General features: G+C 31.0%; 2 protein-coding genes across 2 annotated transcripts; both read left to right on the top strand.

The window, feature by feature from the left end:
• The first annotated feature begins 74 nt into the window (after positions 1–74).
• On the top strand, positions 75–8,955 carry LOC104218743 (probable cinnamyl alcohol dehydrogenase 6). Its single transcript, XM_009769306.2, has 7 exons — positions 75–121; positions 247–423; positions 818–931; positions 2,616–2,843; positions 6,794–7,082; positions 8,073–8,226; positions 8,593–8,955. Exons 1-7 carry the CDS (start codon positions 90–92, stop codon positions 8,799–8,801), a joined length of 1,203 nt encoding a protein of 400 aa, XP_009767608.1. The 5' UTR covers positions 75–89; the 3' UTR covers positions 8,802–8,955.
• A 1,251-nt stretch (positions 8,956–10,206) lies between these two features.
• LOC104218745 (secretory carrier-associated membrane protein 1-like) lies at positions 10,207–15,334 on the top strand. The gene is made up of 13 exons (XM_009769307.2): positions 10,207–10,519; positions 11,650–11,709; positions 12,612–12,722; positions 12,823–12,885; positions 13,117–13,150; positions 13,268–13,390; positions 13,865–13,927; positions 14,015–14,108; positions 14,226–14,271; positions 14,361–14,428; positions 14,581–14,629; positions 14,812–14,877; positions 14,961–15,334. Exons 1-13 carry the CDS (start codon positions 10,457–10,459, stop codon positions 15,045–15,047), a joined length of 927 nt encoding a protein of 308 aa, XP_009767609.1. The 5' UTR covers positions 10,207–10,456; the 3' UTR covers positions 15,048–15,334.
• Positions 15,335–19,197: the final 3,863 nt, after the last annotated feature.

Below are 19,197 nucleotides of genomic sequence, written 5' to 3'. Positions count from 1 at the left end.
TTAAACTTGTGTATGTATACATAGTTCGAGTCGAATGCAGTAAGTTCAGTTGGACTCGTAGAACTCGCTGTAGATCGTCTTTACATAGAATGAGGAGCAAGAATGAACGTGACATTAAATGGTGAGACCTGTTTTTCTCAACCTAGCTGGACCTATTTAATGTGTCTTAAATTCTAACCTACTGTAGCTAGCTGCCAACCAAATGATTTTTAATAAGTTTTTTTTTTTTTTTGCTTTTACATAAAGGGGAGCCTTGTCACTTATCACATATATTCATTCATCTGCTGTTCATTCTCCCAAAAAAGACAGAGCATTTTTTCTCAGAAATATGGCTCAAACAACACCAAATCACACACAAAGTGTTTCTGGTTGGGCAGCTCATGATTCTTCTGGCAAGATCACACCTTTTACCTTCAAGAGAAGGTAAATAATATTTACCCCTTTTTTGGGCATTTTCTTATCCTTTGTATGAATTGTTGGATTTAGGTTATGTTATGGAAAAATATAAACTGTATACCCGCTGTAAAAATAATAGCCGAAAAAGTGTATAATATTTGTATATTTTGTTTGTGTATATATATATACACATTCTGTATGTTATATACAAAAATTATACAAATTTTATATACTTTTTCGGCTATCAGATATAAATAGTTTCTGACGGAGGCTAAAAGTGATAATACTCTTTATGTTATGCTGGCGGTGTAAATATTTTCTACAATACTAATAGTATAATTTAACTTGTGATAGTAGTTACCAATCTTTTTTTTTTCGAGTTACTAATCTTTTTTTTTTTTTTTTGGGTGAAATTTACCAGAGAAAATGGTGAGAATGATGTGAGCATTAGGATCTTGTATTGTGGCATGTGTCATACGGATCTTCATCATGTGAAGAACGATTGGGGCATTACTATGTACCCTGTCGTGCCTGGGTAGTTATCTTATTTCTCGAGCTAATTCTATCTTTACCTATTCTGAAAATGATATCCTGCATGTTAATAGGACAATTATCATACTTCGGAGATACAAAAATAAGAAATTCAATCGCCAAAAGAAAATAAATAAGAATTGGAGCTCTAAAATAATTCATTTGGACTCAATATTACGTACTACTAGATTTCGCATGTTTTGTTGTGTGGTTGCATTGAGATATGTCATGTGACTTTATTTTCTTTCTCAGAATCTGCGCTCTAACCTTATAGGCTTATACTACAATAAATGAAGCGGTTGCTTTAGGCCCCAAAAATAATACTTCCTTCAGTCCAAAATAAGTAATTTTTTGGCTTTTTTCTTGTGGTCCAAAATAAGTGATTTTTTCAAATTTCAAGAATTAATTATTTTTGGTATTAAAAAAAAAATGAGGCCCCCCAAATTTTGGGGCCTCAAGCATTTGCTTTAGACGCTTGACCCTATAGTCGGCCTTGGTCCACTTTAATTGATTTTTTGGTTCTTTTCACATATATTAAGGAATTCATCTTTTAACATTAATTAACAATAAAATTGATCATATTAACCTTAATTTACTCATTGAAAATATAACAAACTACTCCTACTCTTTTTACTCCGGGAGAAACTTTAGAAATAAGAAAGTTAATTCCTTCTTGATATTTGAAAAAATTAAATATTATGGGCCACAAAAAAAAGGCTAAAAAAATCATTTAAAGTGGACATGAGGGAGTAGAAAATATAAAAATAAAGCTTCTAAATTTGGCTCTTTGTTTTCTGGAGACGATAGAAAGAAAAAAAAACATAAACAAAAGAAAAGCTCTTTATTTTCTTAGCCTCTCATTCCTCTTCTATTTTTATTTTTTCTCCTCAACGTACTATCAAATTGTATTCAATTTTCAGAGTTTTTTTTGGGTATTCCTTGGATTTAGAGTTTAAACAATTCTTTAGCTAAATATTGACAATCATTGAACGAGGTAATTAGAAACAAAAAGCTCTCTTATGAATTTATTTTGATTTTAAGTTACCAACTTCCATAATTTATCTGTTATCTTTCCTTAATCTGAAATTATCAGTTTAAAATATATGCTTTAATGATATATACTTTTTTTTGTCATTTTTGGAATTTAAAATATTAACTAGAAAATGCGAATTTGATTACTCCAAACTCAACAAAAAAAAAAGGAAAAATTTTATTACAAAAAAATAATTACTAATTTTTTATCTCAAAAAGTTAGAAGGATAAGTTTCAAATAAAAATATTTAGCTTTAATAATTAAATTGAAAGCCTCTCCTCAACATTTAGCTTTAGCCACGAAATACTTTGAATCGACCCGTAAATGAGTATGTTTTTTTATGAGCACAGAGCAATATCAAACAGATTACCCACAAAAAAAAATGACCTGCAATGGGATGAGCATTTGGGAAATGGAGCATTGGCGTAACTGGTAAAGTTGCTGCCATGTGACCAGGAGGTCACAGGTTCGAGCCGTGAAAACAACCTCTTGCAGAAATGCAGTGTAAGGTTGCGTACAATAGACCTTTGCGGTCCAGCCCTTTCCCAAACCCCGCGTATAGTAAGAGCTTCGTGCACTGCGCTGCCCTTTAATGAGATGAGCATTAGTATTTTATACCATCAAATAAAAATGTATTTTTTTCTTTTTCTTGAAGGCATGAGATAACTGGGATTATAACAAAAGTGGGAAGCAATGTGACAAAATTCAAGAATGGAGATAGAGTAGGGGTAGGTTGTTTGGCAGCAACATGTTTGAAGTGTGAGTATTGTAAGGACTCCCAAGAGAACTATTGTGACCAAGTCCAATTCACTTATAATGGCATTTTTTGGGATGGTACCATCACTTATGGTGGCTATTCCAATATGCTAGTTGCTGATCACAGGTAATATCATTCTTGTGCTGTTTATGAGTTTAAGTTATATATATTGATACAAGAGCGAAAGATCACGAGTTAACTAGCACATAATTATAAAGAAAATAAAGAAGAAAAAATAATTATGAAATCAATGAGGTTCAATTAGATATACATCCTTGGAGCAAAAGTAGAAAGCGTTTTTAAATAAGAATGAAGGAGAAGAATAATAGAAAAAACTCCCAATTTTAAATAACTCTTTGGAGTTTTTCAAATTCCAAAAAATTTCAAAACTTAACATTAAGTAAAATTTGGAATTTTTATGGCCAAACACTAATTTAAAAAAAAAGTAAAAAAAAAAAATCGAAAAAAAGAAATATTTTTTATGGCCAAACTATCCCTAAGTCTATGAGATTATATAAGTAGATGTACGTCCCCCTACCCTTCATAGGTGGATTTAAAATTTTAAATTAGTGAGTACAGAGTATTACTACACTCCACACTAGCAAATTTAGTGCACAAATACATATTATTAATTAACATTTTTTTTCTCGATAATGAAGCCGACATTGTAAATCTACCTGTGTAGGCTGTTACCTACCTATCTTAATTATGAAACTAGTATTAGTACCCCGCGCAGATGCGCGGGCACTAATCATGTCAAATATTTAAGTCATTTTGATTGTATGTAAATAATCTTAAAATTTACACTTTTTCAATAAATATAAATAATCATTGGATATTAACTACATGAAAAAATTAATCATTTCTTCTATTTTTCTTTTTTTGATACCATTCTTGCCGGTGTCATTGAATCCTAAAAATAGTCAGAAAGCAAAATAATAACTCATATTTATGGTAAAACAATCAAATGTTAAGACAATGAATGACTCTTTGGATAAGACTTAACTCTTTTACTACTACTTGTACTCTTATTTGGTGTATTGCTATCTCTTAAAAAATATTTCTTTCTTAAATTTTCAGTTTTTAAAACATTATTTTCAATAATAATCATTTTATAATAATGTAATTGAAAATATTATTCTTAATTCAAAACTCATTTTAGTTGGCTATCTAAAAATATAAAAAATTCTTTAGCTAGTGAATTTTTTTCTCCATTTTGATATTTGACATTAACCATATTAAATATCTGAGTTATTTGAATTATATGTAAATAACCTTAACATTTATACCTTCTAAATAATTATAGATAACGTCAGATATTAATTAAGAAACACTACATGAAAAAGACTAACATTTTCTCAATTCTCGTAGTGATAATTTTATTTTTGCACTATTCTCATAGGTGTCATTGGAACCTAAAAATAGCCACCACGTGAAATAATAACTCATATTTATGGCAAAGCGCAAAAGTTGACACGATGTAAACTATTCTTTGATTACGACGTGACTCTTATACTACGACTTGAACTCTTATTTGGTATGATTTTATCTTTCAAAAATTATTTCTATTTTGAAATTTCAATTTCTAAAACTTTATATATATATATATAAACTTTATATATTTTAATAATGATTATCTTTATAATGATGCAAGTGAAGATATTATCCTTAATTTAAAATTCACTTTAATCGGCTATCTAAAAATTTAAATGATTCTTTGGCTAGATTTATTTCAGTATGACTCCATTTTAAGTTTATCGATATCTCTAACCCCGGAATTTGAATTTTTAATACCCTATATATACAAAATTTTTGTTCTTTGAACCATTAAATGTTAAATTAGTTGATTATTATTATAAAACATTGCATATATTGTCTTAAAATTGTCAAGTAGTTTATTTTTCGACACCATACTTGGGTTAACCTCAATGCAAACTACTCAAATTGCATTCCAATTCAAATTCGAATATCATATCAGTTTATTAGTAATAGTAATTTGTTAAAAATGACACATAATGTAAATTTAAAAAAATATTCTAAGATATCCTTATCTTATAATCTATGTATTTGAGTTGAAAAAAATATATTTGAAATCGATGAGATTAACTTTCAAATTTTTTATACTCAATAAAGATGAAACATAAGAAGAAATAAATTGTCATCTTTTATTTCTTATTTTTAGATCTTTCTAACATTTTTTTCAATATTTATTTTCTTTTATCTTATTTTTATGTCATTATTTCTTTTGTTACAAAAAATTAATTTATTTCACTATAAAAGGATGAGTTTTAATAAAAATTATCTACATATGAACTTTAATTATATTTTTAGTCTTTGGTTGAAATTATTTCATATTTTTCTTTTGGCTTTCTCTAATTAGCCTAAATAGGTGCTCACCCGACCACTTAAATTAAAAATTTAAATGATGTGTAATTTATATATAATCTTTATATAATATGTGTATAATTGTGTATTGTCGGTATATCATCTATTTATATTAGCTATAAAAAGTAAACAATACATATGGCCGGATATTATATAAATATTCCATAAGATTTCGGTTTTTTTAGTTTATCCATGATATAACTTCTATTATAATAATTTTAAAACTCTCTACTAATTATCTTATCTTTTTATTATCCTTGAATTAAAAATAGTAAAGAGCTTTTTTGAATAATTTATTTACAATTTAAAAAAAATATTCACGTCATACCAATTTTTTCTTTATATATATTCTTTGTTACACTTAAAAGTCGCTATAGAAACTATCAATTAGAGACCAATTTCTCTCTTGTTGAGTTTGAAAAAAAGAACTTTCACATAATCTAATGATTCAAAACTAATATTCTTCAACGAAAAAAATATTATACCCTTACAATATTGGCTTGACTAGAGCTAAATGAAGGGGTTTCAGCTTATATCCTTCAATTCCTTGAATGTGCTAAATTAAAGTTAATGATAGCAATTATATAGCCAAAGTTTTGTTATTTGTTTGATGTCCATTTATGTAAATTGACTCTTCAAACAAATATTCTTCAAGAAGAAAAAAGAAGCAACTTTTTTTTAATATTGACTGATTTTGTGATGTTTCTTTCTCCAGCATGTATGTTTACTTTATTATATATATAAGTAAACTTTTATTTGGTTTTGTAAACTCTTTTTTGTTATTTAGATAAACATACACGTGTACCCTAAATATTACATTTATTTTAAAAGAATTTCGTTTTATTCAAATCTAGTTACAGTGTTTCAAATATACTTATAGGATTTTAAACGTGAAAGTGTTTTATAGTTATATGGAGTAATTTTTTTTTGCTAGAGGCGAAGTAGTATTTAAATAATTCGAAAAAATAATAAAAGTTCATAATACGATTGCATATGAGCATTAACCAAATTAAGTATAATAACATGATAAAAAAATTATAAATTTTATTTTTAATTTAAATTAGAATTTTAGAACTTTATCTATAAATTCAAAATTATCTTTTAATTCAAATTCCGTATATATATATATATATATATATATATATATATATTATATTTGTGTTTAACTAAAATAGTCAAATATAAAATAAAGTTACCATATATTATTGACATTTATTAGCTTGCCACTTCGTTTAACCATAATGTCAATTATATATGATAACTTTCTTGCTTTAATATATATATAGATATAGATAAATAATAAAAACTTTACAAAACAGAAGCAATAAATTTGGGATGATTGATTGTGTAATGGCCGAAAAATCAGGCTATTACAACTTGAGGTTTTAATAAATTAAGTTGCCATGTGTATTTTTAATAGGTTGCCACTTGGCTAAATGAGAAGGCAAACTTTGTAGCTTTAATATATATATAGATTTAAGATTTTGTTGAAATAGTCAAATTTGGGGTATTATAAAATGAATATAATTTACATACAGTGTTATGCGTAAGAAAATTTGACACCATCATGTCATCTTGTTGTAGTAGGTAACTCTTCAATATTGCAAATCTCATATTTTAGAGAGCTGTATTAAGACATATTCCTCTCGATTACTTGATACTATAAAAGTTCTAATTAAATACAAATGAAGGTACGTGGTACGTATACCAGATAATTTGGCAATGGATAGAGCAGCACCATTACTATGTGCAGGAATAACAGTTTATAGTCCATTGAAAGACAATAACTTGGTGAAAACACAAGGTAAAAGAATAGGGGTTATTGGTCTAGGTGGACTTGGACATGTTGCTGTGAAATTTGGGAAAGCATTTGGACATCATGTTACTGTCATTAGTACATCTCCATCCAAAGAACAAGAAGCTAAACACAACTTAGGTGCTGATGATTTTATACTAAGCACTAATCCTAAACAAATCCAGGTTTGTGCTCTCCTTCCTACTGCAAGTTTTTGGTATTTTTTGTTCGGGAAAATGACATCGTATAGTCGCTCTCAAAATAATAGTCGAAAAATATTTTATATATATACACACACATTCTGTATGTTACATATAAAAAATTTATATACTTTTCGTTCACTGAATATAAATAGTTTCTGGCACGGGCTAAAAGTAAAACCCAACTCCCCCGATGTCGGTACTCGTATTGGGGTATTGATTAATTCGGATTTGTGCCGCGTAAGGCCTATGAAAGGGGGAAACGCTCTTTATTTAGGATTTTTTATACACTTGGGGTTCAAACTTGAGATCTTTGGTTAAAGGTGGAGGGATCCTATCTAACTCACCACAAACTCTTGATATTCGTTTTTTTGGTATAAGAAAATAGTAAGTTATTTTCTGGTATTCAATTGTAAGAAAATATTAATGGAGGAAAATCATTTCTCCCACTTTTACACTAAAGTCACTTCATAATTATCTCGACTTTAACTTCATATCACTCTCCAACTAATATTGACATAATACCTCAATCTATCTTGAAAAATTTCATCAAAACTCTATTTGATTTTTGACATTATTATCACTCTTCATTAAATTTTTTTTTTTGAAGAATATTTTTCACCCTCTAACCAAATACAAAAGTACTTTTTTTCAAAAGATATTTCGAAAAAATAAAATCATTTCCTAGAATATTAATTTTTGTCATACTTAATGCTCATTGAAATAGTTAATTATTTTCTATTTTATTATTCAACAAAAAATATGTTTTTCTGTATTTAACATATAAATATTTAATGAAGGAATCAATAAAAGATTGAATGGGTTGTGAAGGTTTCTAACACTTCATTTGTTTGATTGATAGCGCACAAAAATATTTTCAGTGAATAATCTTCATTGTCTCTACTTAATTCTGTTAGATAATAAAAATTTACAACTTCTAAAATTATATTTTGCATTCATTCTGCTTAAATGCAGGAAAGGAAAAGGACTCTAGACTTTATTTTGGATACAGTGGCAGCCAATCACTCACTTGGGATTTACTTAGAGCTTCTAAAAGTAAATGGAACTCTAGTAATTGTTGGAGCACCAGAAAAGCCAATTGATTTGCCTGCTTTTCCTATGATTTTTGGTAAAATTTTATATCATCACAATCTCCACTCAATTTTTCAATAAACATGCAATGCAACTATATGTGTGTAGTTTTTCCAACAATAATATTGAAATTTCTTCATGTTGGTTGCAGTAAATTTTTCAAAAGAAAAGTCATTTAAGCACAATTTCAAATTCTTTCGCTCGAAAAATTAAATAAAATTTTCTTGCATTTTTCTAATAATCGCTTTTCAAGATATTCAGTTTTTTTATATTTACTTGTTGTAAATATAAGTTGTTTTATTTTTAAGATTTCGTATTTAAAAAGGCTTATTCTTCTAATGGTGTAAAAATATAGGAGTAATTTATTGACAAGTAAATTAAAGGAGGTTAATTGATTTTGCAGGGAAGAGAAATGTGAAAGGAAGCATGATAGGAAGCATAGAAGAGACACAAGAAATGATGGATTTATGTGGAAAGTATAACATCTTGAGTGACATAGAGATTATCACCACTCATCAAATCGATGAAGGACTTGATAGACTTGCAAAAAATGATGTTAAGTACCGTTTTGTCATTGACATTGCTGGTCAATCATCTAATCTTTACGTTTAGGGTCATTTAAGAAATGTTTTCACTAAATAATTACTCCACATCATTTTCTTAGTTTTTTAATCCGATCATTTTTTTTTACGTCTCATTTTAATCCAATTCCCTGAACTTGTATTTCAGAAGTATTACTTATTGATTTGGCCGAACATTTTTATCACTTCTTGTGAGGGAAAAGTCTTGAGAAGAAACATACCTATCCTATCGAGCCATATAAATTGTTCGTAAATGATCAATTTAGAAACCATTGTCACATCTCCTTTTTCCGTCGCCGCGAGGGTACAAGGAGTTTTTTCCAATTAAAGGACAATCGAAACGGGATTTGTTTATTTATTTCAGAGTCGCCACTTGGGAGATTTAGGGTGTCCCAAGTCACCAATTTAATCCCGAATCGAGGAAAAGAATGACTCCATATTACAGTCTGCGAACCAGAAATCCGGATAAGGAATTCTGTTAACCCGGGAGAAGGTGTTAGGCATTCCCGAATTCCGTGGTTCTAGCACGGTCGCTCAACTGTCATATTCGGCTTGTTTATCTGATTTTATACAATTATGCGCTCTTGTGCAAGTTTTAACTCTTTACCACTTTTATTATTATATTATTTTTAAAAGAATGTGAACATCGTTTAAAAACATGTCTTTGGATTGCGTCACATGAAATGCACCCGCAATCCGGAACACAGTTTTATTCAATGTTTTGGGATTTGGATTTGGGTCGCATGAAATGCGCACCCGAGTTTAAGAAGGTAAGATTAATTAAATCGCGCCTAAAGAGTCTAACGCGTTATTGTCTTTGGGGAAGGCAGTAAAATTCACTAAACAGTCCATCCCGAATTCTAAGTATTTATTATGACCAATTATTTCTCATCACAAACACTAAGGTGTTTTTGTACTATATTGATCTCAATAATTATAACTTAGAATATAAGCAATAAAAGGAAATTGCAAAACAACTGAAGAAAGAAATATGAACGGAAATAAGGAATTAGACAGATTTAGAAGAGGAAGTGAGAATAACGGACATAATACGCATGCTTTCCTTTGCCTCATATCCTGCTATTTATAGATGTATTCTCCCCATAGGGGCAATTTCGTCCATTCAATTGATAATATACCATCACTAAACCATGTATACGGGTAAATCATGTAATTACTTAACATACAATTCAATAGACTTGTAATATATCTAAGTTCTCGATGGGGAGTTAGATGAAAGAATGCACTTATCCGGTGGAATAATCCAATTGTGTGCAAACCAATTTTGAAACTATGTCATTGTTGTTGAAAGAAGAATTACTGAGAATGACTCAAGAACCCATCTTCACCCCCAAAAGTATTCTAATTTTGTAGCACCAATTATCAACTAATCCTCCAAAACCTACATAAACACTCCCAAGATTTCTCTCTCTTCTATCCCATCGGGAATAACTTCTCACATGCCTTTTCTTTTCTATCACATGAATTTCCCCAAAGGGAAAGTAAAATTACAACTTGCTTTCACATAAAGGAACAAACAAATAAATCTGTTACAGCACATCAATTCATTGTGATAAATACATAATTGGATCTATCCTCCCCCAAAATCTAAACCCCTACATCTTCAAGATTTTACCTTCAAAACCCCATTTCTAGATCTCTCCACATTTGCACTTTTTTTTGGTGATGGCTGGACGTTATTACAATGACAATCCATTTGATGAAGAAGAAGAAATGAGCCCTTTTTCGGTAATTTCATATATAAACTCTTTTTTGCTTCCTTTTTGTTTATGTATTCCCCCCCCCCCCCCCCCGTAATTTGGATAAATTCGTGTGGGTTTGATTTCTAGTTTTGAAGGAAAATGTGGGGTTTTGTTGGTGGGGGTTTTTCAGATTTTATTTGTTGGTGGGTTTTTGTTTTTTGTGTTAGAAACAGAAACGTATCAAAGATTTGGATTCGGGTTCGGGATTTGCCATATTATGGGTTCTAGTTCGGGGTTTTGCCACATTATGGGTTGGGGTTCGGGTTCGGGATTTTGTTTGGTGGGGTTTTCAGATTCTTTTTGTTGGTGTATCTTTTGTTTTTCGTGTTAGAAACAGAGACTGATCCAGGATTTGAATATTATGAGTTTGCGATTTTACCATAGCCCATTCGATTTATTAGGTTCAAAATTTATTATTTTTAATTTTTTAGTGAATTGTTAGACATATATACAGTACTCGAGCCAAAGCTAAGTCAGACTCTACATCCGCTCCCTGACTTAGAAACGATGTACTTGTTGAAGAGGATATTGGGGTTGATTTCTGTTTATTTGTTTGGTCCAATTTCCGGATCTGTGAATGTTTTTGGTTTCCCTTTACAAATTCTTCTTGTTTAGCATTAATCAACTGGAGAATATACTGAAAGATTCTGTGGGGGTTTTGTTCTTTAGGATTAGGAGCTAATTTAATTTCAATGAACTGGCTTGCTCTCAATTCATATTGTATAATACATAATGTAGAATTGAGCTGTAACTTGATTTTGACTAAGAATTGCACGAGTCGGAGTGCATTGGCTAACTAAAATATTGGTGATAATTGGATTATTTTGTTACATTTTAGTGTATGGAATGATTTTGCTTGCGATATAAAGAGAATTTATATGTTATTGAGCTGCTTTGTTAAAGGCCAGGGAAAGAATCACAATTCTTATTCTGTTGAGTTTATATTTTGATTATTTGAATACTAAAGTCGTTAATGTGTTGCAGTCTCAGAAAGAACATATTTGGTGTAATGGTTCTCTAAAATTTTGGCATATGCTTATTAATGTGACCTACATGATTAGTTTTGTGCATTCTAGATAATTGTCTTCATAAGATAATCTCCCCCTTTTTCTTAAGGACGAAGGAGCTCGAGGAAAGAGTCAATCAAATTATGGTGGCGGTCCATTTTATATGATGGTAAGCTTATTCCTTGCTTCATAATTTTTATTTTCTCATTTTGAAACTACGAGCTGCTCAAAACCAATACTCTCTCTGTCCCACTTTATATGGAGCCGTTTGATGAGGCAGTGAGTTTAACATGTTAATTTCATTTATATATTATATTTAGTGATAATTGAAGATATTAGGATAATGGTCGAAAAGTTAGTTAGAACTTAGACATAGTTTAGTGATTTTGAATTTTTAAAAGTTGTGAAAGATGTATAGAAATGAAGTGGTACAGAACATTTTTGTACACCCCAGAAAGGAAAGAACGTCAAAAAAAGTGAGAAAAAAGTAGTACCTGCAAATCTGAGAACTGTAAATGAATAAAGATCTTGAAAATCATGAAAAGACATTAAGATCATTATCAAAAAGGCAGAGGCTAAGGGTTTTGTTTGGTGAACGGACCCCCATCACCTAGAAAGAAACAGTGGACCTAGAATATCAGAGCCAAGAATGTCCTCATCGTCCAATAGGAACTGTTTTCAAATATTTAAATTGATTTTATAGTAATAGTGAATGCCACAATCAGTTAAGTGGTTCCAAATAGTGAATATCTACCCACACTACCTCAAGAAGAAGGCTGTTTTTTTGTCCTCCACATTGTCCTCTGCCCATAGCCTAATTTTAGGACTGCAATGAGTTTCTGCTTACTGATTTAGTATAATTTGAACTCTGATAAAAATGGAACAAAATTCCATTAATCATGTTAAAGTTGGACTTGAGTCTTTATTTCCATTTCTTTCGTCATATTAATGCGATGCTTGATCTTTGATTCTTGAACTAGTGAGAATGTGGATGTGCACGTCCTCTTCTGATCTTCCGTACCAATCATGTATTATCTTGCTTATGCATTATTTTACTCGCTAAATCTCCAGAATCCTGTAAGTGTTGCCCCTGCTACAAACTCAAGGCTTTCACCTCTTCCTCATGAACCTGCTGACTATGATCGTGGTGCAACTGTTGACATCCCTCTTGATAATTCAAAGGTGAAAGAGAATAGTTAACTTTAACATTTATACAATTTTTTTTGCTTGACCACAGTACTGGTGTTTTCTCGAGCACTAAGTACTTTTTATAACATCTCAGGATCTGAAGAATAAAGAGAAAGAACTTCAAGCTAAAGAAGCTGAACTGAGGAAAAAAGAACAGGTAGGCTTGTTTACACTCTATTGTGGTTACTTATATCATGCTTTTGCTTAGGCTACATATGAAACAAGTTGACTTTTTTTTTTGTCATTATATAGAGAAATGTTTTGTTATAGTTTATAAGATTCCTTGTATTAGTTTTTTTTAAAAATGAATGGTGTTGACTGTTGACTATATTTGTCTTTCGGCATTTTATACACTATATTAATTGTCAGTTTTTTTGGTCTCATTTAGGAACTGAAAAGGAGGGAAGATGCTATAGCAAGAGGTAGTTCTTGACTGTATCATATACCTTTTTTTTTTTTTGTAAATATGAACTAAATTAAGCATCTGTTTGCTGCTTTCTTTACGTGTGAGCTGATTTTGTTTCTGTTTTACCCTACAGCTGGGATTGTCATAGAGGAAAAGAATTGGCCACCTTTCTTCCCCATCATTCATCATGATATCGCAAATGAAATTCCAATCCATCTACAAAATTTGCAGTATGTTGCGTTCACTACATTGTTGGGTATGTTTAATCTAATCCCTATCTGATATTTCTGCAAATATTCTTCAACGTTTTACTTTACATAGCTATTGGAGGTTGAGATGCATGCTAATAACTCTTCCTACTTATTCTAGTAGGTTGGGTTTATTTTAAACAAAACATTGTATACGGTTTTAGTGCATTTCCATTTTAGATTTCTAAATCTCAAAACCAATTTCAGGCAACAAATTTGTTAGTGCATATTACCAAAATGACGCTTGATTGTGGCTCTAAAATATCCCAAAAATGCAAGTAATTTTTCTAAAAGAATCTGTATCTTAAAACTGCCACTCCAATTGGAGATACTAGAGAATGGGGGAACATTGCTACATAATTTATTAGAAATGTTTTAGGACATGGTATATGATTTTTAATTGTTAAATCAGACGATTTTCTTTTAATTTGTCTCTCTAGTTAATGCACTTATTCATTTAATTTGAGTATGTTGAGTTGCAGGTTTGGCAGCCTGTCTTCTATGGAACCTTATAGCAGTCACTGTAGCCTGGATCAAAGGACAAGGTTGCTGCTGAACTCGTCCTTCTACAATTAATTCTTTTATCCTTAAAGTGAAAATTAACCAGCTAACTTTCTTTTTTGTCATTGTAGGTATAACTATCTGGCTTCTTGCTATTATCTACTTAATATCGGGTGTCCCAGGAGCCTATGTGTTGTGGTATCGTCCTCTTTATCGTGCAATGAGGTACTCTTTTGTGTTCCCTCATTGTGGGAAATAACTTTTACATTACCTATCTATTTATTTGATAATGCTCTTCTACCTCGCAAGAAGTCTACTTCATTATTTCCATTCTGTTTGCAGGACGGATAGTGCACTGAAGTTTGGGTGGTTCTTCTTATGTTATCTCGTAATGTTACATCACCCTTTTTAGTTTTTTTCATCCTTTTTAGAGCTGATTTTTGAGAACAATACTGATTGTTTATATTCATCTTGTAGTTTCACATCGGATTCTGCATCATTGCTGCTGTGGCACCTCCAATCTTCTTCAAGGGGAAATCTTTAGCGTAAGTTGCTTTGTCATATAGGGACAGTCAGTGGTGCTGGTACAATGAAATTCCTGGCTGATCTCATGCTTTGAGTTATATGTATAAGTTTTAGCTATATCTTTGTACTGAATATTATATGACTAATTCTTTTTCATTCCCTTGTTTAACAGTGGTATCTTGCCTGCAATTGATCTTTTAGGCTGGAATGGTTTGGTTGGGGTAAGCTTCTTTGCTGTCTAAAATTTTGCTTGAACTGGAATTTAGTCGCATGGTTGTCTTCTTAAGTTCTTGACTTCTTAACAAATTCTTTTAGACGTTTCATTGACTTGTTACTGACTTTCAGAGAATCTGATGAGTAATTCTTTTCCCGCCATAAATGGAAATCTTCTTTTTACTTGCAGGTATTCTACTTCATCGGGTTTGCATTCTTCTGTCTTGAATCACTAATCAGCATATGGGTTATTCAGGTTGAAACATCTGCCCTTCTATCTCATTGCTTTTGCTGTTTTCTCTTACCTGAACATCTTTCCGCGTGTTGTGCAATGTGCAGCAAGTCTACATGTATTTCCGAGGAAGTGGAAAAGCTGCTGAAATGAAGAAAGAGGCTGCAAGATCAACGATGATGGCAGCACTATGACACCATAGGAGCAAAAGCAGGAAGTTTTTTGAGCTTTGGACTGTTGAATTCTTTGATTGCGTTCTTCTCACACCATATATCATACTTGAGCGCTGGAAATGTGATTTCTGAAGTACATAGTGAAGTCAGTGCCGGCTATACTGAAGATGTATTTGTACGTATAATCACGAGCATTTTGAGAAATTTGATGTTAAATTGGAAACATTTCCTATCTGTCTCTGGGGATCTTCTTACTCTTAGAACATTATCACCTTATGCTAAGTATACAAAATCATTGAACTGCTCTACTGTGAGTTTTTGTTGTCTGTTGGTTTGCTGCTCATTGTGCTTGGAGGAGCAGGGACATTTCTTGTCGAGCAACGGCATGCAGTAGAGGAAGAGTAGATGATGTTCATACGCGTAACACGGTGCACTGAATTCCCACTATATTGCAGTGTCCGGAAAAGGACAGGAATACATTGGATCTATCGTTCTTACCTTGTATTTTTTGCTAGAGGTGAACTCCTGATCTCGTGACCTTATGATCCTATGGCGGCAACTTCTACATTGCGCTAAGGGAGATGGTCTCATGACTGTAATTTTTTCCATTGGGCTATGGCTCCCTTCAAGTAGATGGTGTTCTTACATTATGGTAAAATTATCAAAAGTGAAAATTCTGAAGAAAACAAGGAAAAAAAAGAGTAGAAAATTATTTTAAAAAAAATTGCGATCCGGTTGGGGACCTACGTGAACATCTTTTAATTAATTGTTGATAATTTATCAATTAACAATTCAAATAATCCAGTGACAATTTCCCCTAGCAGATCTTGTTTCCCTTTTCTTTCTTTTTTTTTTTCCTTTTTAAATGAGAAAGAAATATAAATTCTAACGACAGTTTCTCAATAAGAGAGTTTTAAGTGAAAGAAAAAGAGACGGAGTTTAATTGTAATACCCCATAATTTAATCTGAGGACAAATTGGTCATTTAGCGAACAATTAAAAAAAGAAAGAAATAAAGCAACTTATGAGGCCAAAGCCCATCAGAACAAGACGCACCCGTTGTTTTTCTTGAATAAAAAGTGCTCTATTTGGCATCAAAGAGTTGTAACAAGAAACTAGCAACGTGAATTTTAGTTTTATATTGTTTAACTCTTCCATTATAATATTGGGATTTAGTTTGGTCTTTAATTATAGGGAGTAGTATTAGATACGGGCTTTTATGATAAAATTGATTAGTTGTTGAATTGGTGATACGAAGGAATTACAGAGAATTAGTTTAATAGGGACATAATTGAGGTTATTTCAAGTGGAATAAGGAGGAATTTGACAGAATAATACCCGATTATGTTGGTAGTTCATGAAGTTGATACTTAACTAGTGTTTGTGATAATATAGATTGATCGAAAGAAGTTGTACGAAGTTGCGCGCTTGGTATTTCGGCACGAGTATAGTGAGTAGTAATCTTACCGCAATTTGTGCTTTCATAACTTGCACGATTTACACATGATTTTTAATATGAATATGTTACCGATTATTTTGAGTTACATGTGGGACAAGTCTTTTACTCGATATGATACCGAAATAGTTATTTGAGATGATTACCGTTATTTTAAATATTCTTGTTGTCACTAGATATGTTCTACCGTTACTTGAATTTACTGTTATTGAAATGAAATTAGTATATGATTTGATAAGAACCGAAATGTCCTATATTGTTTTAAAATATTTTCCTATGAGTATATACAGATACAAAGACAAGTATAAATGGGAGGAGACTTTGAAGGATCTCGTAGCTAATGGTGGGTTCGTTAGACCTGGTGCACCTTGTATTACCGATTACAGAGTACAGTTATAGCCCTCGCTAGTGGGAAGGTAGAACTAGCATACTGTTATCGATTTCCCTCGAGTAGGGACTACCGTTATATATGACTTCTTGCAAAGAAGTCCACAGTTATACCGATTAGATGATCCGTTCCTTGAAACCTCCCAAAATATGAATACTGATATTATACAGTGGTTACCGAGCTTATTACTGAATTGTTAATAATATTTTACTACAAGAAAAGCGTGATGAGACTGAAAATTATTTATTGTTTCTGAAAGGACATTCTTATGCTATTTTCTGTTTGAGATACTAGCATGTTTTCTGAGTTATCCCCAATAAAAACGGTTGTGGTTAAGTGTTATTACTCACTGAGCTAGCTACTCATTCCCCGCTAATTTTTTTTCCAGAGACAACAGTTGACGCATGCGAGAATTTCGTTAATTAGAGCGCACAGATTGATATTTCTCGGCGAGCCTCGCACTTGTTCGCGTGTTATTTATTGTTATGGTCTTTTCATTGAACTCTTAGAGTCGCTCCATAGTCATTATTTTAGTGTCATGAGTATTCTTTTGTTATTATAGTCTGATGTTGAGTATCGTTCTCATTTATCAAAGTTGGAGATAAATTAGTATTTCTAGTGGTTAGTTGGTGGTTTAGTTATGATGGAGACTTGTATTGGTTTATTGACAAGTTGTGAATTGTTTGGTATGATATTAGGATGTTTGGTTGTTGATTTGAGACAGGAAATTTTTTGGGATGATCCAAAAACAAGGGAAACTCTATCTGATTTTCTGTAAAATTACTAATAATGCTTACTTGGGAGCACTTGCTCCTAAGCGTCGGTCACAATCCTAAATTGGGTCGTGACATTAATATTCCAAAGAGAGTTGTCAATCTGATGAGCTTTTTAACTCTTAACTTTTTTTTGGTGTGTGTGTTTGTTGGTGGGGGGGGGGGGGGATACCTAATATATTCAGGGATTTATGTAATTAGAGAAGTTCTAGCAAAGAGCTTAATAAAAGGATTATTGGTTCCTCATTTTGTTCAACTCAAGATTCATAAAGTGCATTTAAAATTTTATTTATTGGTATTGTTTTTTCATGAACTAATTTATTTCATAATATACTTGAGTATTTTCATAATTTATAAACAAAGCAACAAAAGAAAACTAGCTAGAAATCAAGAAGAAATGGTAGAAAGCACAAATGCATGCTATTTAAAACAAGAATCTTGACTAAAGGTCAAATTGGCTAAATTATTAGCTATATCCTTATACTGAATATTATATGACTATTTGTTGGACTAATTAAGAGTTTAACATTACACTCCTAAAGAGGAAGAAAAGTAGGAAGATTATTCATAAATTATGCGTTCCTCCAAGTGTAATCGACCTCAGTGAGTGATTTTTTAATAGTGTTTGATAAACACGAATTAGAAGCTAAGTTTCCAGCACGAAGTTATGAACAACTAAATTAGGAAAACACTAACTTCCGATTAAAATAAATAAATATATAATTCTAATTTCTAAGTAGAGCTGGTCACCATACTCCATTTTTATATGTTACTTTTTAAAATATATCTAATTTGGTAACTATTTAATCTTATTATTGTTTTCATTTTACCACTAATAACATAATTTGTTAGATCCACTTCATATAAAATTTATTTTTTAAGAGAAGAAAAATATGAAAGGACATGTAGAACTCTTGCCATCACCCCTTTAACATTGGAGGTAAGAACAATTCGGATACATTATAATCACATCAAATGAGACGAACATAACACTCTTTTTCGGGAAGAGTCATATTATGTAAGAACCTGTCAAACCGTACCAAATCGATAATTCGAGTCAAATCGAAAAAAAAATTCGATTATGATTTGGTGTTATAAAAAAAACAATCATAATTGGTTTGGTTTGATTTTAACTAAAAAAGTCAAACCGAAACCAAACCAACCCGACATTACACGTATAGTTTTAATATTATTTTATACATAAAAATAATAATTATAATGTAATTCATAAATATTTTTTTAAACTTTTCTATAGTTCTATCTATGAATGTATTATTTCAAGTTTGGACTTAGAACTTTTGAATGAGCAAATATGTTTTATAGTCCATAAAAGTTAGTAACTCAAATAAATTCCAAAAAAAAATAATAATAATCAAATCAATACTAATGCTAACAAAAAAATTCAATCAATACTAGGAATGACAATTGTATTGGATATTTATTTTTTTAGTTTTGCATTAGTTTAGAGAGTGAAAATGCCTAACTTACTTTTAATATTATTTAGTCATGTAATTACTACTTAGTACTTATTCGTCGTACTTATTTTGACATGACT

The sequence above is a fragment of the Nicotiana sylvestris genome, chromosome 6, assembly GCF_000393655.2.
Source record: "Nicotiana sylvestris chromosome 6, ASM39365v2, whole genome shotgun sequence".
NCBI classification, from domain to species: Eukaryota; Viridiplantae; Streptophyta; class Magnoliopsida; order Solanales; family Solanaceae; genus Nicotiana; species Nicotiana sylvestris.
This window is presented reverse-complemented; position numbering and strand designations above follow the sequence as displayed.